This window comes from Gymnoscopelus braueri, assembly GCF_963280865.1.
Source record: "Gymnoscopelus braueri genome assembly, chromosome: 22".
Classification (NCBI taxonomy): Eukaryota; Metazoa; Chordata; class Actinopteri; order Myctophiformes; family Myctophidae; genus Gymnoscopelus; species Gymnoscopelus braueri.
The window spans coordinates 21283124-21310566 of NC_137624.1; the positions used below are offsets into that span (position 1 = coordinate 21283124).

Genomic DNA, 27443 nt, shown 5'->3' on the forward strand with positions numbered 1-27443 from the left:
GTTTCCTTAGACCAATCAGCAGTTGATGAAGAAATTTATGATGATGTTGACTCTCAAATTGTCCGTCCTCCTCCTCCCCTAATCAGCAGGTAAAATCACTAAAGAGCCAAAACATGTTATAAAATATTGCTACTATACCACGTAACATACTAAACAACGTATATCATCTCCTGGGTGAAGTATAAATGCTGTGACGTAGATTCTGTTAGCTTTCTAATTTTCACTAAGACCTCAATATCATATGTATCACTAAGATTTCTATAGTGTTTATTACTATAAAGATCTCTATCTCTTAATTTGACCACTACTATTTAAAGTTATAAATAATACATATATTTGCTCTCTAGCCTCACAGCTTTGAAACACAAGATGGAAGAGATGGATCCAAAGAAGCAGAAAAAGTTTGAGAAAGAGGAAAGGGACTTCCGGAAAAAGTTTAAGGCATGTGATTGTGCTTTCATCATTGCTTTCATCATTGCTTTACCTCACCCTGTGAGAGGACTCATGTGATTCTTAGTTCTTCGCAATGATTTTCAAACATTGCAAGACATGACTAGTTTTCATTTCCACATTATTATAGTATGAAGGGGAGATCCAGGTGCTGTATCAGGTGACCATCATCCCCACGTTATCTAATAAAAAGTGGAGTGGCAAAGATCTGCCAATCAAACCGAGGGAAACTGTTGATGTCATTGTTAAAGCCATGGACAACAAGCTGATCTGTAGGAACGAAGAGGGCAAGTGTGAGTACCTACCTGCCTTCCTATCTGTCTATACATTAACATCTTCAGTGTTAATTCTACTAAAGAAATGTGTAAACATTTACCTAAATGCTGATTTAACTAAGTTTACAAATTGACCAAAATGTTGATGTTAATAGTAACACTTATCCACGGGTCCATTTTCACACTCTCAAAGTTTAATTAAGGTCCAGATGAAACAGCATTGCAAGAGTATCTAATTAAGGTCCAGATGAAACAGCATTGCAAGAGTATCTAATTAAGGTCCAGATGAAACAGCACTGCAAGAGTATCTGATTTCCATATCGTGACATATTTCTTTGTGATAGGCATGGCGGGACATAATGTTGGGAGGAATTTGAGTTAAATGTTGAAAAAAAGGGCCGTGTCAACACAACATGGAGAATTACAATTGAACATTGACTGTTGGGTGGATGTCATAATTTCTGGTTGAAATTGGTTGGTTCAAGCATTCGTGTAAGCACACATATTTTGTTCTACAGGAAGAAAACATGATTGGATTTTTGGATTTTTGAAAAAAAAAAATTGTATTATTTGTATTGATTATTTTTGGTTTACAGGATGACAGGGAATGTGATCTAAAAAGGATTAAAAAGGCATTTCTCATTTCATCTTTTTTTTTTTTAACATTTTACTGTGAATGTAATCTAGTATATCCACGTATCTATACCCACCTGTCTTTCTGTCAGAATAGTACAGTATAGTATGTCTCTCTGCCTGAGATGAATAATAATGATCTATCACACTTCCGTTTACAGTTGGTTATGTTTCGACAAGCCACATTGACATGGAGTAAGTATGACACATTTAAAGACAAAACACATAATGCTTGCTTCCACGCACGCACACACACACACACACGCACACACACACACACACACACACATGCACGCACGCACAGCTTAATTTATATATTATGTTATTCTTTATTCGTACTCATTTATTCTTTATTTTCATTTGCTGTTCCTAGGGATGCTGATATCTATGATGACATTGGAGATGGTATGTTTTAATCTTTAGGGATGATTTTATAATGAACACAAACTTTACATAAAGCACTTTCTAAAATACTAAGATGAAAACACTCATACTACTTGGAGGTTTTCCTATTATTTAGATTATTTGAATGTTCTATTTCATGGCAAATGTTCATAGTTGATATGATTTCTTCACAGATTGCATCTATGACAACGACTGAAAAAATACCCCTCTAATCACTGTATTGCAATGACTTTATTACTAATGTTTTTTTTTTCTTTTGTTTTATGTGTTTTCTTTACATTATTTATTGTGTTTGCTAATGTGATATTAGCATTTATCAGAGGAGATTGTGTGCACATCTTGTACCTGTATTTAGGCCAGGTGCTGGACATCAAGGCAAATATCAAGGAGAAGAAGGTCTTCATCAGGCAAATACGATGCCTGATGAAAACCTATAAGGTCGAAACGTTGCGCCATTAAAGAAAATACATTTTGGGAGCTTTAAACCAGTGTGCAGATGTGTTTTACCTTCTTCTCCTTGATATTAGCATTTATCATCAGTCATGAGAACAATACAGTCTTTTATATATTATTTTATTTGTTAAAAGCAGATTTTTAAAAGTTTTTGTAGTTGTTGCAGCATAAAACATATTTAATAATATAAAATATTGTGGATTGCAATGGGTTAGCTACAGTGTACAAAGCAGCAATGTCAAAAGACAAAACTGGAAAACATTACATAAAGCAGCAGTATTTCATTTCTCATTTTAAATGTCTCCCTTTGTATTTCTTTGTTTCTTTGTTTTCTTTTTCATTTTTTTTGTCTTGAGTGGTACCAGGGTCAAAACTTCTGTGCCCAATTTTGGAACATTGTCCAGGGCTTAAAGTGTTGTTCAACCATAAAAGAACTATGCACGTTTTCCTTTACTTTTTCATTCAGCAGGAAATTTGATTAATTTAATCTGCTGTTAAAATGAACTGATTAGATAAATAAATTAAATAAATGTCTTTCATTTTTATGTTTCTATTTCTATGCAGGTTTTGTTTTTACTTCTTCATGTGCTGCTGGTGCCTATGCAAGCTCAGATGCTTTTGTTTTGTTCTTATTGAACTCTTTATGCCTGCTATTTAACAAACTCTTCCCTTAAGGAAATTATTCTGAATCCAGGGTGTCCTCAGCAAAATGATTTAACTGTAAGTTAACCTAATGAGAGAATGTTAGAATGGCTATTCAAATTTGCCCTTTAGACTCTTTTTGTATAGAACTTAGGTTGGACAAAAATGCTTAGGTTCCCTTCCTTGAGCATCACCACCTGTTTGATGTTCTGCTTATGGTCCTGATGGCCCAACAGATGAGCATAAATAACGGCCATGCAGGCCAACACCTCTTGGTTAGCCCATGCACATTGAGCAGCACACCCAGAGCACAGCCTCCAGCAGAATGGACTAAAAATTAAGTGTCATGTCTGCTAGAATGAAACCATAAATAAAACACTGTGTGTGTGTGTGTGTGTGTGTGTGTGTGTGTGTGTGTGTGTGTGTGTGTGTGTGTGTGTGTGTGTGTGTGTGTGTGACAGACAGACAGACAGACAGACAGACAGACAGACAGACAGACAGACAGACAGACAGACAGACAGACAGACAGACAGACAGACAGACAGAGGGCAGGTGTAAATGTTTTACCTACAGCAACAACCATGGATGAAAGCTTCAAAGCAGCAGAGTACAGCAGCGCCCCTCAGTGGATCTTCATTGACATTACACATTTCTAATAATATGATGCAGCCTTATAAAGTCCACATGCAAAATATCATACCAGGCCAGCTGTACGTGTAATATGTTTATTCATTCATTCATTCATATACTTATCTTTACAGACCTATTTATTCAAGTCTTGTACTATTATTGATCAATATATATGATCTTGATTATTGTACATGCATCAACGACGACGCTATTAAAACATCTTCTCGTAATTAGTCCTAGAATGGCTGTGATATTACATGATAATAATATAAATCAACACGAAAACGTATGATCGGTTTTTAAAATACGAATAAGAGGTTTTCTCTCGGGTGTAAGTTAATGATCAGTGAGTTATAATTGTTTATGACTTTTGGCACCGCGTCCATCATCATATCAGACATCATTTATGATGCCTCAAATATGATCCAAGCCAGTGAACTTGAAGTCACAGAATACCAAAACGCTCGCCCCAAAACACAGTCACCCCGGGGCAAATCCGGGAACGGTCGCCACCTGGTATCCCTAAACGTTACCTCAGTAAACTATGCCTAAAAGGCTAAAACGCTAAACCTAACCATTATTCCCAAACGTAACCAGTAAAACGGTGCCAAAACCTAACCTTATTCCTAAACTTAACCTGAGTAAAACTATGCCTAACCCCTAGACTTATTTCTAACCTGATTCAAACAGTAAAACAAATCCAGGAATAAAAGAACCCCTGGGGGTGAGCGTGTTTTGGGGCGAGTTTTCCCGTCACCAAGCCACATCCCTCATGTGAAATCTTCCGGGTCGACAGCAGACAGGCCAGCCCCCCTCCAAAATCCGACCGCTTTTGGTGCACTGTCCTACGGCCGGCACAGAGTCACAGAGCTGTCTGTCTGCTAAGGTCAGTACAGTGTTATCTATGGGACCAAAGCTCTCATTTGGGCCACTTTTTGACCATGCATTCCTCTCTTTGTGTGCGTTTCTGCATGTGTACACAGTGTTTTAACTGTATATAATGGGTTTCGTGCGCGTTAAGAGCCGTGGTTGTTTTTGTTAGCCCAGCTAGCTTTGTTCGAGTTAGCGAGCTTTTTTCCTCTCTCCAGGAAAATAGCAGATCTACAAGCTCGCTACGCGTCGCCTTCGATACGTGTGGTGACCTTGTAGATCGGCTGTTTTAGGCTCGCGGCGCCGTCGTACGACGACGTATAATCGGGCTTTTGTTCAATGGAGTTAAAAAAACAAAAGTGGTTGGTTGGCTGCAGCTGCTATAAATAAACCCTGACACAGCAGGAGGCAGGAAGCCTTGTTTGAAGGATATTATATAAAATAAACACATACTTGTATTTATTTTTATGTCAATAAAATCAAAAGTTATTGTGTTCTATCCTGGTCTGTATGTTATAAACATGTACACGTGTAGTTTCCATGTGCGGGCTCAAGTGAAAATAGTGTTCAACCGGTGTCACGTCTGCCATAATAATAACATAGATAGAGCTTGCTTATTTGTTTTTTGGACAAAATATTAACATTGCAATTACAAATAACAGGATAAAATGCAGTTACAATACTGGAAAACATACATAAGAAAGAAAGAAAAAGGGACAGCTACAGGGCTTGATGACGTGGTATAGTCCCATTTTCTTTAGATGCAGAAGCCTAAATTAAAAGTCACTGTCACAGCAGCAGCATGTCTTGTGACAGGAGAATGTCAGAAAGCTGTAATAGAATGCATATGCATGCATCCATATGCATATGTCATGTAGTTTTTCCAATGGATTGACTGGCTTTTTTTTGGGTGTACCACCTGTATATTATTCAGCTACAGTTTATGGTCCATATACAGGCTGCCCATATACAGTCCATACAGTAGGCCCTACTAAATTTAAAGTCACTGTCACTGCGCAGCATGTCTTGTGACAGGATACTGTAATAGAATGCATATAGCATGCATAAGCATGCATGCATATGTCATGTATTTTTTCCAATGGATTGACTGGCTTTTTTTGGTGTACCTGTATATTATTCAGCTACAGTTTATGGTCCATATACAGGCTGTCCCTAATGTCCTCAAGCTCAGACATAATGGTTATTGTGTGTGACTTTGAATCACAGTGGATTTGTCATTGTGTTTTTGAGCTGCATGGAAAAAGTCTAATAGAGACTTGTGAATGCAGTATATGTGACCTAATTTGCTCCCCAGCCTATCAGTGTTATAGTAGTGGTTGTTTAATGATTAGCCATTAATCAATAATGTTATGTTACTAATGTTATGCCAGGCAGGCTCGTCCAGAGTATTCCAGTAATATTACCTCCCCTCTAGTAACCACTGCATGTCAGTTATTTATTTTTTCCATCCACTGTGCCCTTGACTATTCCAGGGTTGTGTGGTTAAAGTGTACTATAGGGCTGCAACTATCGATTATTTTCTTGCCGATTATGAGTATTAATTACTTTTTCAATTAATTGAGTTTTTTTTTATCGTTTTTTTTATTTTGTATATCAAAAATAACCATTGTAGTTCTGCTATTTCCACTACTTAATTGAATGGAAAACAAATCTACAAAATATCCCCCCCAAATTGATCATTTTTATTCAAATCGATAACTTTTTTATAATCTGTTAATTTAATTAGCTGTTGCACCCCTACTATTTGTTATTACATGTACTGTGTACTGTTATAATGCAACTACTGAGGAATTCATTTATTTGCGAACACTTTTCTTGTATTTTCATTTTCGTTTTTCTGTTATCCTAGTCATATCTGTGTGGTAGAAGAAGACATTATTAAAACAAATGCATATGGCAGGCTCTCTCTTGGAATTGAATGAACCTACAGCCCTGCAGGAACAGAATAACTGTATGACCAAGATGTGAGTCATGCGCTTTGTACCGTAGGTCACATAGGACAGGTTGTCAGGGAAGCTATTCTGGGGCAAAGTTTCAGTAGTAAAGCATTTGCAGTGGATTTGACCTGTTGCTGTTGCCTAAACATAGCATACAGTATGTAATGTATATGTATGAATGAATGAATGAATGAATGAATGATTTATTTTTGTGTCCGGCTGCCTTTCACAGCCCATCCCTTACGGGATTATTCAGACACAATTTAAACCGTTTTTTTCCAGAATGTTTAAATTTATGTATGTACTGTATGTATGCATGTATGAATATATCTGTGTTTGAGAGTTTAGAAAACGGAATTCCATATACTAATACTAATAAAACTGTCTTTTTCTCACATCTCTCACCTTCCCACTGTCTTGTTTGTCCTTGTGTTCTCTGTGTCTGCCTCTCCCTCCCTCTTTCCTCGCTCCACTCAACCCTATGACCCCTGTCTGTCTTGTTCCGTCCCTCTCCCTCTACTTCCCGTCTCTGTCTGCCTCTAGGTAGCAAGAGTGCAGTCTGTCTAGTTAAGCTCCCCCTGCTGTATGAGAGTGGGGAGTGTGCACCATGGCGAGCCTGCTACGTGTTGTGGCTACCAGCTGCTCAGCCCCTCTGTTCAGTGGGGTGTCATGTGTTAAGCTGCAGAGTGCCCGTGCTGTCAAAACACCATGCCTGCGCTTCTTCAAGACCCATCAAGCTCTTGGACGATGCGCAAGTCCTGCAGGTAAGACTCAAGACTGTGTCTGTTACTCTGTTTAACTTGGGCTGTCTGCAAGTTGCACAGACTACATGCATAACTCTGCACTCTTCAAAACACCTTACACAATGTAGTTTTCGTTTGGAAATTGTTTTCCTGCACAATCATAAAACTGCGCTAGTACTGTGGAGACAACAGTAATTATACTAATACTAGTTATCATGGGAAAGGATGTTGTTGTCTTTTCATATGGTAACCCTCTGGATTCACACCAGGGTTTACTTTCCGGCATGGGAAACCAAACATCTACCACTCGACAAATAGTCGGATCAAGTAAAGTAAGGGCTTATTTGTGACTAAAGTACAGTACAGGCTTGAGTCCCTGCCCTAGACTCCAGTACTACGATACTGAATCCAACTTGATACTTAATACAACTACATTCTCATCAAGCTTGCTTTCTAAAGTGATGGCGTTGTAGTGATACTGTAGCAATATGACGACACCATATAACCTGGTTTATGTGTGTATTTTCATACAGATTGCTGCCCTCGTGCTATTTCTAGCAGCATTGTTGTTAACACAACTACAGCAGCAACTGATAACATAATTTACTACACTACTTACTCTCTCACTCCAATTTAATATAATCTACAGTAAACTGGGACAGCTCTTATTGTTAATTGTTTTCATAAATCTGCAGTAAAGGTGACTAGATTGATTGGATGATGTCAGTTTTTTCATTCATCTCAGCCCTTTTGTAATCTGACATGATTGTTGCTTTCTGTACAGTAGAGCTACAACTATTGGTTATTTACATTTAAGCAATTATTCTATCGATTGCTTCTTTGATTAATTGATTAAGCACTTAAGCATTATTTTATATTTAGCTACACAATGGTTTGGTGCAAGCGTTTTATGCTTGTAGATCAGCTATTTTCCACTATGTTCACATACATTCTCTCACCCCACTCTACAGTATGTGTACTGTATGTTGCAATCCAAGGCCAAGGTCGCATATACCGTACCGCCTGGGCTGTACTACTCCCATTTCCCACGGCTTCAGTTTAACCCAGTCCTAACTGTACACAAGCAGAACGTGTGTGTGGTTGCTTAGTGAACACCAGTGTCAGCCGGTTGCAGGTGCTTTATGCCCATGTGTACTGCTTTTAGCTTACGTCTGCCTTAATCAAACAGATGCAGGCATGCAGGTTTTGTGCCAGTATAGTATTGTGTAATGCTGACATCCCCGTGCATGCGTCTGTGTGCAAGTCACTGAAGGGTCATAGTAACCTGGCTCACTGTCCGATGGCTGACATTCCTACAGCTCAGCTTGCTCTGGTGGCAGCTGGTAGTGTCTATTCTTGGCCCAGTATCAACTGGTTGGCTGATAGTCCACATAAAGCAGAAAGACCTTATACAGACCTTATACAGACCTTATATAAAATCCCGATTGTAGCTACTCGTAACCACTTAAACCCTATACTTAGTTGACCAGAGTCCCCCAAGGCTCGCCGCTCTAGGCCCCTCCTGTTTTCCCTCTACACTAAATACTGTATATTCGCAGATGCATTAACGTGCAACCATGATTATGTAATTGATACTAAACAACCACATTGTTTTCAATGTATTGACTGATATAAGTTAACGGATGGTTAGCTACTGTAACTGATAACGGATGGCTAGCTGCAGTGATGAGGGTGTTTATCACAAAACCATGGACATACTGTATACTGTAGCAAGTTGGCACGTTTGGCTTGTGATATTTGGTGTTACCCATAACTAACGCTACACAGATAGACTCCTGATCACTGTTTTATGTTGCTTGTGATGTTGAAACCTGAAGTTGAAAAAGGCCCTTGTGAACTTTCAAAGTGACTTTCCGTCTGTCCTTTTGTTTCGAGAATTAATTTCTCTCTGTGGACACTATCGACAAACACTTGCCTTTAGTCTTAGTAACAGCTTGGCAGTGCGAAAGACGATGCCTTTATTATATAGGACATTGACCTAGATGGTCAGCTTAGAAATGCCTGCAGGTGTATTTATGGTAAACAAGGTTTCCACTCCATTCACAGTTCTCCTTCAAACACCCTTGCTTGCTGTATGAAAGGGCATGGACATGGTGTCTAGTCTACAGACTGAATGATCAAGACAGACGCACACACACACACGCACACGCACACACACACACACACACACACACACACACACACACACACACACACACACACACACACACACACGTCTCAAAGGTCTCCGATAGATATGGTGTGTAATTAGGCTATGTTTGAATTGATTGCATGTCCTTTATCAAGCACTCCTCCAAGATTTAAGTTTTGTTTTGGAGAAGAAAGTATCTGTATGAATTGTTGCTAATATAATGGGCCACCTTTTTGTAGCTGAAGTGTAAAGCAGTCGGGTGAAAGGAACTCTTATTAAAACAAACTGCATTTTGTCTCATTGTCTTTTCAGGTATTCCATACAAACAAATCACGGTCGGTGTTCCCAAGGAGATTTTCCAGAATGAAAAACGCGTGGCGATATCTCCAGCCGGCGTCCAGGCGCTGGTCAAACAGGGTTTCAACGTGGTCGTCCAGTCAGGAGCTGGAGAGTCTGCCAAGTTCCCAGATGAACTGTACGCCCAGGCTGGAGCAACCATCCAGGATGTCAAAGACGTGCTGGCATCTGATGTGCTTGTTAAGGTAAGGGACTATGGGGAGAACAGGTGAATGTTGCTTCCTCAAGAGGACCTACTGCATATTGTAACTAGAAAAAAAAACACATTGCAGTCGTATGCCTCCCCCAACCAGTTGCCAGAGACTCATATGGTATATCTCGTGAATAAAGACTTCGAAGGAATTCAATTAAAGTGTTTAGTGAGAGGTCGCAGTGACCTGGACATTTGAGCACCTACTTCTATGACTGCCTAGAGAGATATGTTCCAAACCGGGTTTAACCGGCCCCTCAGGTCTTCAAGTGCTGACCTGCTCGAGGTGCCTACAATGACATATAAAAAATACGGCGAAGCAGCATTCTGCTTTTACGGACCGACAGTGTGGAATAAACTCCCATTACACCTAAGACAGGCAGCCTCTGTCGATAGCTTTAAAGCACAGCTCAAGACCTATTTCTTCACTCTTGCTTTTAGCTGATTCTTTGGTTGATTTTTAAGTCCTCACTGTATTGCATATTTTAATGTTGTTTTATGCTTTTGCTTTTATTTTATTTTATTTTGTTTTATTTTTATTTTATTTTTTGCTTTATTGTTAAATTGGTTGCAACTGTAATTGTATTCTTGCTCTGTAAAGCACTTTGAGCTGCATTTCATGTCATGAAAGGTGCTATACAAATAAAGTTTATTATTATTATTAATCAGTTCATCCATGAGTCCATGTGGACATTTGTGCAAAACGCCATGAACTTCCCTCAAGGCGCTTCTGAGATATCGCCTTCACAAATGTAGTATACATCCCTACCACAGTCCTCTTCTGATGAGTTTTTGATATTGTGTATTTTCCTCAAAATGATATAGGGCAATTTTTTATGAAATTACATATTATGGAGCATTCTAGTTAATCTGTGGAGTTATGACCTTAGATTATGTTTCTCATTCTTTTCCTCTGACCACTCTTCCATATTTCTCTTTTTATCCAACCCACTCGTTTCTCCATAGGTGCGTGCTCCCATGTTCAACCCTGAGCTGGGAACACATGAGATTGAACACATGAAAGAGGCAGCGACCCTGGTTAGTTTCATCTACCCAGCCCAGAACCCTGAGCTGATGGACTTGCTGTCTCAGAAGAAAGCCACTGTGTTGGCCATGGACCAGGTGCCCAGGGTCACCATCGCCCAGGGCTTCGATGCACTCAGCTCCATGGCCAACATTGCAGGGTAAGCAGTGTACACACACACACACACACACACACACACACACACACACACACACACACACACACACACACACACACACACACACACACACACACACACACACACACACACACACACACACACACACACACACACACACACACACACACGCTAGAGCCTGACCTATATATCGGTGTGGCCGATATATGGGCCATTATTTTAGTTTTTTGACAACATAGGTTTCGGCAGTTCTGCAGCTGTTGATGTGTCCTGATTTTAACCACTTTCAATCCCGTGTCCGTATTTTGGGCATGTAATTACAGTATTGGCGAATATGTTTAATATATATACTGTACTTGATAAAATTTTTGTATGTATCATAATGTTGTTTGTAATGTGTTTTATTTGTATTGCTTGTAAGTTAAATGTTCTCAAATGGAAGCTTCAGTCAAAGCTAAGTATTTCAAAAATGGTTTAAAGACTTCAATATCAGTCAAATATCAGTCACAACTGGGGTAATCAGTAGTCTAGGACTCACCAAATTCTCCAAATTGGGTTCGGCATTTGAATAAAAAATCAAGCATCGGTCAGGCTCTAACACACACAAATCGAACTGGGTTCGATTGAAGAAAAAAAACGCATCGCCGCATCACATCGCCGCACGGGGTGTGCATGAGGTCATTGAGAACCATGTGTTTATTTAACACGGAAATCGCACCCTGTCTGCAAAGGCCTTTATTCTTAACGTCATTGAGAGGGGGTATGCAGAGATCACAAACATAGATGTGCACACACACAGACAGACACACACTAACCATACCTTCAGTGCATCCTTATGATAGTATAGTGGTGATGACAAATGATAATGCCTATGAAGTTCCTGCCAGCCGTTTAGCTGCTGATCTATATTATGTGTCAAGGGTATTTTCTGAACACGTAGGCATGTGTCTTGGCTGTGTGACTGGTCTACTTGGCACAGATAGTATAAACACAGCTCATATTTTAAAAACTCTTTCTAGCCCGGGTAGGGCGGTCAGACGTCCTGATTAAATTGCGACAGTCGTTTACCCACCTCTTTATTTGAGCAATAGCAATATTCTATATAATCATTTTCTCGTTGAAAATCTATGAACATTTTTCAACATAGAAATGATTATGACGATTATGCAAAAATAATTGAGGTTATTATCTCAAATAATTGCAATTATTAATTGTGACAGGCCTAGATCCAACATGGTGTAGCGCCATGAACACTGTTCAGCATCTTTGATGACCACTAGTCTTGTTCACACATGAATGATCGGAACTGTATCTCGACAATGCATTGGCACGTTTTGTGTCATTGTTTCAGGCATGCAGCTCGCTGAATTCGTGTAGGAAATTGTATTGCCTGCATCCAGAGTGCCACACGAGATTATAGATGCTAAACTCTGTCCGGGCTGGAGGTCTTACCATGTCATTAATCCTCTTAAACCGTCAAGCCATAACCATATGAAGCCTAGCATCCCTATTCTGGGGAGAATGTTCAGCGAAAATATCAGATCTACAAGCTCACAACGCGCCACATTGCGAAGCGCTGTGAGCTTGTAGATCTGAACTGTGTCTTTCCTGTGCTTGTCTTTGCAAACTGTTATTATTCAATCAATCAATCAAAATCAATAATCAATAATCAATCAAATAATTGCTCCAAAAATAATCGATAGTTGCAGCCCTAGGATGCGCTCTACCACCGGGTTGCCCCCTAAATAAAGTTACTATATGTGAGTGAGGAAAACATTGTGCAGGATAAATGTTTTCCTGTCAAAATGCTGATACCTGCAGATACCTAACCTCGCATCACCAGGCTTTCCACCGCAGAGGAAAGCCTGGTATTCGTTCCAAACTGGCCCGTGTGTCCGGTTTAGAAAAAAGGATTGTGTTCTGGTTGGCGTTGCATTGCTTTTGTTCCCCAAATAATGCGAATCAATTTGTTTAGTCTCGCTAGTCGCGCCACGAGTTATAATAAAAGATGGACACACCAAACGAGTATTATACCAAAGACATACAAAATGATTATACCAAACTAAACACATTTTAAACTAGGGGAATCATTTTGGAGGTGCACTGCACCAGAGATTCCGGCCGCCTGATGACGTAAAGTTATTTCCACTCCGACCAGAAACCCGAAAATGGAATTGATCCCAGGCTCTGCGTGTATGGAAGTACATCATGTCCAATACGATGACAAATATATCTTATGTCTTTTCTGTCTTTTCAGGTACAAATCAGTGGTGCTGGCAGCAAACAGCTTCGGTCGGTTTTTCACTGGGCAGATTACTGCAGCTGGGAAAGTACCACCTGCAAAGGTGTGTATGACATATTTGTGTTGTGTGTGCATGTGAAGTGCATGTGCCAGTATTTATTTTTAACATGTGGTGTTTATCTCACCGTGTGTGTGTGTGTGTGTGTGTGTGTGTGTGTGTGTGTGTGTGTGTGTGTGTGTGTGTGTGTGTGTGTGTGTGTCACACATGTGCGTCACACGTGCGTTTATAGGTTCTGATCATTGGAGGCGGTGTGGCTGGTTTGGCAGCAGCTGGCACTGCCAGATCAATGGGAGCCATTGTCAGGGGCTTTGATACAAGGTTTGTTTTCCCCCAGGGGTCTATAATGGGCCCCCTCCCTTTTCCCTCTACAACAAATATCTTCGCTGAAAATAGCAAATCTATAAGCTCGCAACATGTCACGTTGCGATGTGTTTTGAGCTTGTAGATCTGCTATTTTCGAGGAATGTTTGCCCCCAGAATTGGGGCTCTAGTGTTCAAGTGGTTAAAGTAACTTACTGTATATGGGAAAGTAAGTGACGTACTGGTTATTTTCATTTTTTTAAATACAGAAAAGTCCTAGTCTGGTAGAAACAACAGAAAACTGAAATGGGGAACAAGTAGCATTTAAAAACAAAATGTATGGAAAAAACAATCAACACATCCTGACACAAACAGTAACAGAAAACTTATGTAACCCTTCATCCCTTGTTTACAGTGCAGACAGGCTTGATGAGATTAAGTACTCTGCAAACAGTTACAAACTGAGACGAGGATTCAAATCTATGTTGGACTAATCCTGTATCTGAGGATGAGATTAGGATTTGTTTTGTAAACAGCCACTAGATGGCAACAACGAGCAATGATGTACTATGGTGCTGGATGTACTGGAACGCTCAGCTCTGGTCCAGGGACCCTGACTACTGATATTTGTTGTACATATTTGTCCATTTCATTAACCTGGTGAAATCTAAATTATGTTAACCACTTGAAACCTAGCATCCCTATACTGGTAGAACATTAGTTGAAAATAGCAAAAATATTGAAAAAAATATGTATTTCTTCTGTAAATGTGGAAAGGTGAGTTTTCATTGTGATAGCGATAAATAAGAACTTAAAAGTATGCTGCGTTAGTTCCATTGATCCAAACTGGAACGTACTGATTAATCATTGAAATTAACAAGCTCTGAAAATGCACGCGGCCCACCCATCTGATCACCGTGGAAACCGTTGTTCTACTGTGTTTTCCCGTACAAGAATTACTTTGTCAACTTCCCTGTGTGGAGGAACTGAATGAAACGCCATTAAGACTGATGGTTTAACCCATTAAAACGGGAAAGCATCTGATAGATATACAGATATACAAGCATCTGTGTCATTTTAGACTTTAGGCTATTAAAAAATAGATACACAAGCTCACAGCGCGTCACGTTTTTGAAAAATCTTGAAAGAGTTCATAATTTTAAGAATTTTTGAATTCTTTCAACACAAATCTTCTCTTCTTGGCGGTCCGTGTCACAAAACATTTTCAGATGGGGGGGTCTGCGCGGCCAAATACATATCATTTCGGGGTCCTTGGCACGGAAAAGTTTTGAGAATTTTGATTTAGAAGGCATTTGTAGAATCGGCCTCATGTCTTAATGGTTTAAATGGAGAGTTTCTGAGTGGCATTCTTCTTATTATGCTGCCCCTCCAATCAAGGAATTATTTAATTTTTAAACTCTTCCCTTTCTTTTTTCTTTTCTTTTTTGTCCTCCTCCCGCCCTCTTTTCTCGGACCTACCAGAGCTGCAGCTTTGGACCAGTTCAAGTCCCTGGGCGCAGAGGCTCTGGAAGTGACGGACGTCAAAGAGGCGGGAGATGGTCAGGGAGGCTACGCCAAAACCATGTCCAAGGAGTTCATAGAGGCAGAGATGAAGCTGTTCGCCAAACAGTGTCTGGAGGTCGACATCCTCATCAGCACTGCTCTTATCCCTGGTATGCACACACACAAATAATAATAATAATAATAATACAACATACACATAATAACAATACTAAATACTAAACCTCAAAGTGCTACAGTACAGAATAAAAACATTTGCATAAAACAATCTAAAAAAAGTGTAAAAAGCAAGGGGGGCAAAGAAAACCTGGGGGTTAAAACCTAGGTAACACATACACACACACGGGGGGGGGGGTCCATGCCTCTGCTTTTGATATTCCCCACTGGTGTAAGTGCTGTATGGGGGTGCGTTTATACCTTGTAGACCGCCACATGTGTGGCACTGCTGACCTTCGTTCTAAGTTTTTGTTATGGTAGCTGGCATCATGCTAACTATGGTATGTTTTACCAAAGTAAATACCTATGCAAGGTTTCCGCCTGACAGTGACAAAATGCTTGTTGACTCTCAGCCTACCCATAATTACCCTGGGTTTGTTCCTTCGTTAACAATGTAGGTGTGAAGGCCCCTATCCTGATCACCACGGCGATGATCGAGAGCATGAAAGATGGCTCGGTGGTGGTGGACCTGGCTGCTGAGGCTGGTGGTAACATCGAGACCACGACCCCCGGGGAGCTGACGGTCTACAAGGTACAAACGCACCCCCATACAGCACTTACACAAGATACAAATGAATAGACTGTTTAATGCTGCCCTGTCTGTTTCTTACAATATTTTCTGCAAAACCTGATCATGTTTAGATTTTTTTCGTTTTGATGTGTGCAACACAGGAATACACTGAGGAAGGTCTTTCTTTAGCCAAAATGTTTGAATGGAGTTTTTTGTTCTCTGCTAAAATAAATGAATAAATAAACAATCTCAACTGTTCATATATTTCCATCTGTGTGCAGCTTCAAAAGACTTATGATGACCTATAGCCCTCATTAGGGTGAGTGCTGGTGGAGCAAAATTGGGTAATTAGCCTCCTCCTCGAATCCTGGTAGAATCAAACTGAGATTGCGTTCATAGTAGTAGTCCCACAAATCCCTAGGATTGTTTAATGTTTGTCCTTTTGGTTTTTGTAGACAAGAGACGGTACAGTATAGTTAACGTCAACCATATCTGTAATGCATTTTTATGGAGTAAGTTTTCTTTTTAATTTGCTGTAGGGAGTAACCCATATTGGTTTTACGGACCTGCCCAGCCGTTTGCCCACGCAGTCTAGTACTCTGTACTCCAACAACATCACCAAGTTGATCAGGGCCATCAGCCCCGACACAGAGAACTTTCACTTCAACGTCCAGGAGGAGTTTGACTACGGAACCATGAACCATGTCATCAGGGGATCTATTGTAATGCAGGTACGAGGCCTCTCTTTACCAGTACATGTATACTTAAAACAAGCTTAACCACTTGAATCCTACTTAGTAGACCGGATATTTTTTCCCTCTACAATAAATCTCTTCACCAAAGCTCACACATCTGTTCTTCTTTTTTTTTATACAAAATGTTAATTTAGTATACAAAATGTACAGTATCCACTATTTATTTAAATTTAAATGCCCTACCTGTATTTGTTCATTTAGAGATGCATTAAATGTCTAATCACAGTGGTATGCATGTCTACCTATGACAGCGATTGCAATTCTTTTCCGCTAATTATTGTTCTCGTCACTTCTATTTACTCCTCTGTTTTCCCCTCTGTTTTCAGGATGGGAAGAATCTGTTTCCTGCTCCCCAGCCTAATAACCTTCCCCAAGCAGCCCCTCCTAAACCGAAGAGTGTCCAGGAGCTAGCGAAGGAGAAGGCAGCTCTGATCTCTCCGTTCAAGGCTACATTCACCCAGGCTGGCATGTACACTGGAGGTCGGTTGTCACGCTGATTCTCAGCCGTTGTTACTTTCAAGGACCCCCAGTCTGATATCCGTTACGAGACTATCTCTCGGACCCCAATCAATACTATAAAATCGTCAGTGTTATTTTTAACTCTCTTGGAGTTACAGACCCCTAACTCCACGTGGACCCCCAGGGGATGCCCGTCATTGTTTTGCGACTTTTTCGCGAATCAACATTACACAGAGAAATACACAGAAGACATTAGGGTATTATTTATTTTTTTGCCACACTATTATTGATCTCTTCATATCAGAACCATGAAAGTGGGTGAAGTTTCACTTTGAAGGAATGGGCACAGATGAAGTAGGTAATGATAAAATAATAAAATAGAAAGGATAAAACCTAGATCAAGCCGACAAGTATGAGGTGAGGTCGGGTCACTAAACAAGGTTTTAGCTCAAATCAGTTCCAGCCCTCCCTTTTGGTTGGGCAGAAACAACTATTCCAGTCAAAGTCTCTCTCACCACTGCTGGCATGTAGACCGGAGGCAAGTAGCGAGACAGGTAGATTACAGGCGCACACACACAGACACCCTGTTAGTGTCAGGAAGTGTGCATTGTAAACAGTCTCATGCTGCGTGTGTGTCTGAAGTGGCGCTGTAGTGGGTGGGTTCCAAAGATGCCCCACCCCGCTCAATGTACAGGCACAATGTGGTGGTTAATGTGGTGGATGCATTGTTTAGGTGTGATGCTGGTTTACTACCTAGACCCACCACGTATCTACTGCAGCCAGCTGCTTTTTACACTAAACATTTATTTTATCCTATAAGCACCATACCATACTATCCATCACATATTAGATTGCACAGTACTTGTACATACAGTATGTACACAGTATGTATGTGTATGTACATACTGTACAGTATGTACAGTATAGAACATTCTGTGTTTCTCTCTGTCTCTCTTGTGTGTGTGTGTGTGTGTGTGTGTGTGTGTGTGTGTGTGTGTGTGTGTGTGTGTGTGTGTGTGTGTGTGTGTGTGTGTGTGTGTGTGTGTGTGTGTGTGTGTCTTTCTCTCTCTGTCCACACGCATACAGTGCACATATGCTAGGGCTGCAACTATCGATTATCTTCTTGACGATTTTTCTATCAATTATGATTTAGATTAAAAGAGCGTTTTCTTTTATACTTAAAAGGAAAAGTTGTATTTCAAAAAATAAACAAAGAAAATTCGAATAGATTTGTTTAGAATCGACTTAATCAATTAGTGTGATTAACCACTTGAGTGTTATTTTATACTTGGTCATTCAACGGAGGCGTGCAAAAATAGCAAATCTACAAGCCCACAACACATTGGGAGCTTTTAATAAAATTGATTTTAGATTTTTATAAGCAGAAAAAACAAGAACAACCAGGTGCTCACAGGAGATATAAAAAGGTAATTATAGTAAAAAGTCTCAATGGTGCTCACAGATTAGACGTGAACACCATTTATTTATTAAAAGGCAACTGCCAACATGTTTCGAGGTCGAAGCATGTTGGCAGTTGCCTTTTAATTTAAGGGGCCCGGATCGTCTGTTTTTTTTCCACATTTTATAATATTGACTACATTAAATTGTATTAAAATGTATAACTTTTTTATGATCGATTAACTGTTTCACCCCTAATATCCACTGTATGCGAGTGTGGTGGTAATCTTGTTGTCCATCTCCATGTTGTGTGCCAGGTCTTTCCACTCTGGTGGGTCTGGGTATAGCGGCACCCAACGCTGAATTCTGCCAGATGGTCACCACCTTTGGCCTGGCGGGCATCGTGGGATACCACACCGTGTGGGGGGTGACCCCCGCCCTGCACTCGCCCCTCATGTCCGTCACCAACGCCATCTCAGGTGAGCCGTGTGTTTCTGTTGATGACACTGCCAAGTTGATGATGTAGCTCATTGATTTCTTTGCAGAATAATAATGATTAGGGATGCACAACATTGAAATTTGGGCCGACATCCGATAACCGATTAATTGTATGGTCAATGCAACCATTACGGATATTGCAATACAAGTTTCTATTAGGATTTAACTTACACCTGTTGTGGTTACACTGTGGTTCTGGATGTAGACTTCTAAAACGTGCAGTCTTGTTACCTCATTTATGTCAAACAAATTAAATTTCGTATTTATTACTTTACTCAACATTTTTCACAACATCATGACCCTTTTGAAAGCTTCCCCAGAAAACATTGATTGAATCTGCAGCCTTCATTATCACAAAAGGCATTTTCAGCTTCACATTCAAACATTGATGTTACAAGTAAGACGCGCGAACGCTGGAAGCGAACGCAGCTCGAAAATATTGTGTATTTACGGACTTGTAATCCGTGTTATTTCACCGTGATGGGGAGAGAACTGTGTGTGTGTGTGTGTGTGTGTGTGTGTGTGTGTGTGTGTGTGTGTGTGTGTGTGTGTGTGTGTGTGTGTGTGTGTGTGTGTGTGTGTGTGTGTGTGTGTGTGTGTGTGTGTGTGTGTGTGTGTGTGTGTGTGTGTGTGTGTGTGTTGCAGGCTGTTGTGCATTTTAATCAGAGCATTGTCTAAATTCCTGCACTCTGGCGCCCTCTGGCGGCTGCACACAGGCAGTGCATGCACACAGAATGCACACAGACACACACACACACAACCCGAGCACGGTTACATAGTAAGCTCCACTTGGTCGGCCGCGTTCGCAATAAAATGAAATATCGGCTAAAACCGCTATATTATTTTGAAATCGATTCAATACAGATATTGCATTTTTACGGCGAATATTGCCGATACCAATATGATGAGCGATTAATCGTGCATCCCTGATAATTACACTATACATTATACATACATTTAACCTCTGACAACATGATTCACATTAGATCTGTTACTTAATATCAACATCGATGTTCAGATAACCAAACATAGTGTCAGTACAGCATGTCTATAGCTATATTTCCCTACACAGTAAACAAATGGTGAAAATAAGCTGATCTACACCCTCACAATGCGATGCAACATGTTGCGAGCTTCTACATCTGCTATTTTTGCTATTTTAACCCATTAAGATGGGAAATGCATCCGTGCCATTTTAGATTTTAGCGTTGGCTATTCAAAAATAGCAGATATACAAGCTCGCAGAGCGTCACTTCGTGCCGCTCTGCGAGCTTGTACATCTGCTATTTTCGAACATTTAAAAAAAAATCGTGAAAGTGTTTGAAAAATGTTGAATAACTTTGAATTAAGAAATAGTTTGAGAACCACTGAATTAAAAGGCGGGATCGGGTCTTAATGGGTTAAAGAAGATGAACATTTTTGAAAAGTTTTCCAAAATGGGGAGACCAGGGTTAATGTGGTCAACTGTGAACTCCTATGTGACCATTTGGTACCATTCACTCTCTTTGGAGTTCAGTGAGGATTTGACTGTGCGTGCAGGCGGTATTTGGACATGTCAGTCATTGTAACACGTAGAGGGCCGTGTCCTCTTTCTTACCTCCTTATTAACACCCAGGGGTTAAGGGGTTACAGACCTAAGTGCGTGTGTGGCATGTATGTGTGTGTTCCCGGTGCTTTGATCACCCTTAAAAGCACATAGGAGTCGGAAGTAACATGCAGTCTGTGATCTTTGGCACTTAGGGTAGCGCTTTGCCTAGTTAACTAAAGCACACATGCACACACCCACACCCACACACACACACACACGCACACAGCTAGACATCAGAACAATCTGTTGTGGTGCCCGCTGCCCAGTAGTAGAACAGTCCCATGGAGTTTTCACTTCCCCTTAAAGGGATACTTCACTCTCGGGCCGGGGACACATTTAAAAAATATATTAAAAATAAATGAAAAAAGTTATGGAAAATTCATGGCCCCCTCACACATTAGTAGGACACTCTAATGCGTGAGGGGGCCATGAATTTTCCATAACTTTTTTCATTTATTTTTAATATTTTTTTTAAATGTGTCCCCGGCCCTAAAGTGAAGTATCCCTTTAACCACTTAAGCTCTATATACGTCTTTGTATGATGAATAGCGGAAATAGGCAATCTACAAGCTCGCGCAATGCGGTGTTAGCTTGTAGTTGTGAGCCTATTTTCGTTAAGATAAAAAAATATATAAGATAAAAAAATATATAATAATAATTCGAAAATGTTTGGAATAATTTGAGAATTTACGAAGATAGCGACACCCGGGTTAATGCGGTTTAAAAGAAATATGGGACGTGCTGGTTGTGATCAGGATAGTGTGTGGATATAATCGCAACATCCCCGGTTTGAGTCCGTCTGGAGACCTGTGTGTTGCATGACCTTCTGGCCTGAATTGACCATGTCGCGATTCTGACTTTATATTTGAGAATGCTGAGTTTTTTCCCCCTCTCAAATCTGAGAGCAATTTTGAGAGAAAATTATTAACATAGAACAACATTTGTGCCTTCTCTTTTTTAATTTATTATTATATAAGATGATGTTTGGCAACATATGTGATGTCTATTGTTTGTCTTTTGTTTTGTGTGTTGTTTTGTTCATGACAAGTGAATAAAATTGAAGTGAAAAAAGAAAAAGGAAAAAAATCTGAGATATAGGAGGGTAGAACGTTGTTCATCCCGCAGGGGGATATTCTATTTAGCTTCGCCGAGCTGATGGCTGCTCAGATGGTCATGATGAGCGGAGGGTACCTGTTAGGGGTTAAGTGTCTTGCTCAGGGACACTTTGACACGTGGGTGGGCCAGGAGGCGAACTGTTGGCCTTCTGATTACCAGACGGCCTCTCCACCCTGTGAGCTGTAGCCACCAAAAACATGCCATGTACTTGGCAAATTTGAATTGGACACCCTGGGACTAGAACCAGGGACCTTTGTATCCACAGAGAAGCTGGCTTACTGACTTCACCACTGGAGAGACAAAGTAGAATAACTCAAGATTGTGAGGAAAAACCCCATATAATTCTGAGATATAAAGTTGGGAATTGTGCGGGGGGGGGGGGGGGTGAATTAAAAACTAACATCACAGTCAGCTTTTTACACCACTGTGTTTTCCCCTTTTCTCTTTGCCCTCTTTCTGGCTCCGTCCCGACTTCATTCACTTCATTACCACTTCTCGTCTTCTTGCCAGTCATTGTCTGCACCCTGTTGTCAAGTCCTCAAATTCATTGAAGTTGACGAGGCACTTTATTTGACAGGCTCACTTAACGAAGGCATTATTATATGATGTTTATTAGGTTCAAGTCTGGGAGAATTCGTTAGGAGTGGAAAACGTTCAAAAGTAAGACCATCAACAGAAAGTACAACAGAACATTAAAAGACTGGCAACGGCAGGCATTTAAAGCTGGTTAAAGATTAATCTGAGAGGTTTCTGCTCTCTGTTTATGGGATATCTCTGTTCTTTCACCTCCCCTCCATGCCCAGGTCATTTGCCGTGCATATCTTGGCATGTCCTTATTACCAATACCTTTTTGGTTTTGCCACTGGCTGACTGTGGTTACGGAAAGATTGAAACCAGCGGAATTCTATAGTTGTTGTGCCAGGCATCATAAAGACACACAGGTGCATGCACACACACACACGCGGACAGACATTAGGGAATCCTGTTGGAATTTGGGGGTTGAGTGAGGGGACAGTTTTATTTTCTATGGGGAGTATTATAGTGTTACAACTGGTAGTCATCGTCACAGGTGGGTTATCTTGAATCCTTTAGCCACTGGCTTTATATCCATTGAAATCTATATCTCGTGTCTGATAGAAATGCTTTAATCTACTTGAGAGGGACTGATTCAGTGTTGGCCAATGGCCACTTGTCTTTCTGTTGTCCTGGTAGGTGGGCTTTGTCATAGAGATGACATGTACATAAACCTCTGGGATGAACATTCCACTTCTTTTCGTGTGGGTGTGCGTGCGCACGCACTTGTATTACGGTACTCGTGAGAGCCAAATGTCACCACAAGTATATAGTAGAATTTGAGAAATAATGTTTCTGCTCCTCACAAGAGAAATTATTGTTTTGTGGTAGGGATGTTAACAATTAATCTTTAATCGATGAATTGCAGAATGTACTCGATTTTCAATTAATACAAACAAATAATAATTGGGGGCTAGTGAAAGTTACAGGTATAGCGTGTGTGATATAAAATGTGAGCTTACCATAATCACAGTAATCCTTAATCATATTCCATCATGTTCAAGGGCTTTTGGAGAGAGGGGAGGGGTGTCTGTCTGTGTCCAGCTGATGCTCGTTGACGCTCGTTAATGTTATATACATCAAGACAATTATGTTTCTGCACTCATTTTCGGTTTCGGACAAGAATCTTCCTTTTGGTCCTAAAAACAGCGCTAAACGATTAATCGATCAATAAGGTTGTCAAATATCAATTAATTAATAAATCGATAATTTGCATCCCTAAAAAGATTTTTATTGTTAGGCTTACAATAGGGAAAAGATTCAGGTTAGGATTAGGCATTTAGAGGTTAGGGGTTAGAGCCATGCCTGATTTATTCATAGTTGTGCGATGACGGAGCACATAAAAAATAGCAGATACACAAGCTCACGATGCGTCTATGTGACACGTTGTGAGCTTGTAGACCAGCTTTTTTGGCCGTGTTAGAGCATAGGCATAAGTCTGCTGGTGTTTTCATGCCTGGTACTTTAGACTGTGACTGTTTCTCTGTTGTAGAGAATATTCATTTATTCTCTACATTTGAAAGGTTAAATGCTGCTCTAAGCTTTTTGAAATGGTCAGTGTAATCAGCCTTCCATTAATATGTCATTACAGGCTGTTTTCTTTTATGTTGGATTGCCAATACCATGCCAAAGAAAAAGTCAATGAATCTGAAGGTGATTTTTCTCTAAGTGACATGGTTTTAATGAAGTGTTGCTCAGTTTATATTAGAAGTTGAGAAATATAATAGGTAGAACCCTTCATTTCATTTTCCTACAGTGTATAGAATCACAGTTGAGTTGAGTTGAAACTTGAAAGTTGCGCAAGTTTGTGCCGCTCCGGGCGAAAAAGTCAAATATTTCTTGATTTCACGTTTTTACCTTGACTTAACATTGAATCGGTGTTAACGCCACCTTTCGTATTCTATACATATTCATTTATGTCTCGCTCCTTTCAATCCAATAGAGCCGAAAGGCATTGAAAACTATAATTTAATGAATATAGAAATAAATTATAAGTAATGGACATATTTTCCCTTCCGAAATTACTTACAATGAAGGTGCATACGATGAATACAATAGTTTAAAAATGGATTCCAAAAATAGTCTGGATCTTCTTCATCAGAGTGACTATGACAAAGATCCAGCAGAATTTAAACATTAATACCCGATAATAAATGTGATGCATTGTAAGAGATTGTACTGTATTTAGCTTTTTGGGGCAAATACACATACATCTCTTTCTATCTATGTATACGGGTATGGTATTACTAATCTATCTGTCCCAGGGATATATCATTGAAATAAAGAAAAAATACATTATAGAGTTAGGAAGAAGAACAGCCAGAAAAAAGAAGCATTGCATTAAAACTGTGAAGAAAGCTTTATTTATGGGGATTATTTAACATTTATTTTTTATTTGTATTTTATATACAGGTATATATATATATTGTATCCATAAAATATACGTCCATTCTTTTGATATATTGCATGTACAGTATATGTGATGCATTATGAAGTTTGGTATTTACTGATAATAAATGATGTGTTCCTTTCAGGGCTGACGGCTGTGGGTGGTCTGTCCCTGATGGGAGGCGCCTATACCCCGGCGACCACTGCCCAGACACTGGCTGTGCTCGCTGCCTTCATCTCCTCCGTCAACATTGCTGGTGAGACACACACACACACACACACACACACACACACACACACACACACACACACACAGACACAGACACCCTTTGCCAATTACAGCAACTTTCAGCCAATAAAATTTCAACCGTAGCCGAAGATTGAAGTGTTTTTTATCAATTATACAATAACATGCTTTCGAACCAAACGCTGCAGCTGTCCCTTTTTCTAACCCACCTGCTCAAACCAGAGTCAGTGGCTTTGGCTTTAGACCACACACACACACACACATTCATCCCCGCTATTACCCTTAATACTTCTCATTAGAATGACAAAGTGTTCCTGGAGCCATTATGATACTCATCACTTCATAATAGTCCTCTGGAACACTGTACTGTACCTCCAGGGCAGGGCTGTGAACCGGTTTTCGGTTCACAATAGGAATGTCCTGAAAATAGCCGATCTGCAAGCTCACAACGCGTCGCGGTTGCGACGCATTGTGAGCTTCCGCGACGCGTTGTGAGCTTGCAGATAGGCTATTTCCGGTGCGCGACAGCAGTATAAATTGAGACTTAATGAGGAGACTTTGGAGCAGACGTTTTGGGTCGCTAAGAGACACGTTATTGCATTCCTTCAAGACATTTCATCGAAACATCTGAGGCCCCTTGACTCCAAGGTGTCGGTCCATTTAGGCCACGTCAAAGAGTTCTCCGAGTTTGTCGGCCCGAGATCCAGAACACTCGCCAGGGTCAAGGGTCACGGCGAGGCTGTGAATCCTGCCGCAGTTCCTATGGCAGCGGGCCCCATGGCATCACTGAGGCAACAACTGTTAAAACCACTTATTAGTCCCTCAGATCTGCCTTTAAGTTTTCCCTTCAACAAAAGCGTGCCAAAAATACCACAACATTTATAGAAATACCTACTCTCTTTTAAGCACCACTTGTTTAATTTCATTTTTTTTTATGTTCACTCGGTGGCTCGATTCCACATGCACATCTCTAAGCGGTCTACCACACTACCCATAAACCCTTAGGGAACAGAATAACGAACATTCCACGGTGAGGTCTGGGAAGAGGTCCCCCCCCCCCACACACACACACACACACACCAACCCCTCACCGAACAAGCACCTACGTACCCCTCCTCTCCGATCTTTTACTGTGCGGCTGCGCTGACACAAACATAACACTGAAGTTCAGTTTCAATAAACCAGCATCTGAAGTGTATAGTCTCTCCCCCCCCCCCCCGTGTCTCCGCTGTGTTCAGCTGTAGAAAGGCATGGAAAACTCCTGTATGTTTGAAGTACCGTTTTAATTCAGTTGAATCTGAGCATGAATCTGGGATCTCTGTTCTCTCCACATTTATTTGACTGTGGGCAGTAGAATTAGGAATATATTGTATATTATTGACAGTTACAGTAGGCCAGCAGTTAAAGGTGCTGTAAGTGATATTTTTTGGTTAAAACAAAACGTTTTGTTTGTTAAAATGTTTAAGCTTTATATTCTGATAGTAATCACTGCTATAGAGTGTTTGTTCAGTAACTGGAGTAAATGGTAAATACATTTTCAGTCTACAAAGAATCCAATTTTCAGCTTCAAAATCCAATTTTGTACATGCCATTTTTTTATCTTTGAAAAATATCTAAATTGTTTGGAAAATGTTGAATCATTTTTGTATTTTTTAACCCAAATCTTCTCATTTTCATGTGGGGTCTGCGGCCAAATGCATATCAATATGGGGGTCCTTGGCACGAAAAAGTTTGAGAATCACTGCTGTATAGAGGATTTTAATGGTTAAACAATCCTAAGGTGGTCTGTGTCAACCACCTCACGCCTTCACCTGGTTCTCCAGGCCACTGGTTCTCAAACCTTTTCATGTCAAGGACCCCCAAAATGATATGTGTTTTGGCCGCGGACCCCCCATCTCAAAGATATGTTGTGCCAGGGAAGAAAAGATTTGAGTTAAAAAATGTGCTTAGAAATATGTATTAAAAGATTTGCAAAAACTTCCACGATGTTTCAAAAATCAGATCTATCAGATCTTTCAGATCTACAAGCTCAGAGCACAGCACAGTGATATTTTTGACTAGCCAAAGTATAACATATGGTTAAAATTATTGTGACGCTATATTAACAAATTTAGCTGGGGACCCCCTGGTACCCCCCCAGGACCCCTGGGGCATCCAGGCTGCCAGTGATAACTAGTTTAGAACGTCTATTCTTGAAAACGATTTAAATATAGCTCCTGAGAAATGCTTTATAAATAATGGATAAAAGGTCCCTGGCTTTTGCTCTTGTTCAAATTTCCAGCCTGTACATTCCTCCATCCTTAATATATTGACTCAGATTGTGCAGAAGTAATAATAGTCAGACTGTTATTACTGCTGTGTTTTAACTGGGGGAGGTCTGAGAGGTCTAAATTTAGATGAGCAGCTGGAGAGAGACAGGTAGGAGCGTCTGGATCACCTGTGTGTGTGTGTGTGTGTGTGTGTGTGTGTGTGTGTGTGTGTGTGTGTGTGTGTGTGTGTGTGTGTGTGTGTGTGTGTGTGTGTGTGTGTGTGTGTGTGTGTGTGTGTGTGTGTGTGTGTGTGTGTGTGTGTGTGTGTGTGTGTGTGTGTGTGTGTGTGTGTGTGTGTGTGTGTGTGAAACCGTAATCTGATCGGCCCTTGTAAAGAAAT

General features: G+C 40.4%; 3 protein-coding genes across 6 annotated transcripts in view; 2 read left to right on the forward strand and 1 right to left on the reverse strand.

Annotated features, from left to right (window-relative positions):
* Window positions 1-2662, forward strand: part of fyb1b (FYN binding protein 1 b) — a 19556-nt gene extending 16894 nt beyond the window's left edge. For both annotated transcript variants that reach the window (XM_080420433.1, XM_080420434.1), the window contains 6 exons: window positions 11-89; window positions 348-441; window positions 581-743; window positions 1520-1553; window positions 1732-1763; window positions 1937-2662. In XM_080420433.1, the coding sequence (XP_080276559.1) occupies window positions 11-89; window positions 348-441; window positions 581-743; window positions 1520-1553; window positions 1732-1763; window positions 1937-1959 (425 nt within the window). In that variant the 3' untranslated portion in view covers window positions 1960-2662. The remainder of the gene's footprint in view (window positions 1-10; window positions 90-347; window positions 442-580; window positions 744-1519; window positions 1554-1731; window positions 1764-1936) is intronic.
* The window catches only part of LOC308078664 (ATP synthase subunit e, mitochondrial-like), a 245969-nt gene that overhangs the window by 43134 nt on the left and 175392 nt on the right, over window positions 1-27443 (reverse strand). The window lies entirely within an intron of this gene.
* nnt (nicotinamide nucleotide transhydrogenase) overlaps window positions 4286-27443 on the forward strand; it is a gene marked incomplete at its 3' end in the record, with an annotated part of 55486 nt that continues 32328 nt past the window's right edge. For 2 of the 3 annotated variants that reach the window (XM_080420435.1, XM_080420437.1), the window contains exons 1-12: window positions 4286-4374; window positions 6860-7080; window positions 9524-9753; window positions 10725-10942; window positions 13179-13266; window positions 13454-13542; window positions 15007-15197; window positions 15660-15793; window positions 16312-16503; window positions 16854-17007; window positions 18702-18863; window positions 24694-24804. In XM_080420435.1, coding sequence (XP_080276561.1) covers window positions 6924-7080; window positions 9524-9753; window positions 10725-10942; window positions 13179-13266; window positions 13454-13542; window positions 15007-15197; window positions 15660-15793; window positions 16312-16503; window positions 16854-17007; window positions 18702-18863; window positions 24694-24804 — 1726 coding nt within the window. In that variant the 5' untranslated portion in view covers window positions 4286-4374; window positions 6860-6923. The remainder of the gene's footprint in view (window positions 4375-6859; window positions 7081-9523; window positions 9754-10724; window positions 10943-13178; window positions 13267-13453; window positions 13543-15006; window positions 15198-15659; window positions 15794-16311; window positions 16504-16853; window positions 17008-18701; window positions 18864-24693; window positions 24805-27443) is intronic. The other variant, XM_080420436.1, reaches the window with a different exon arrangement.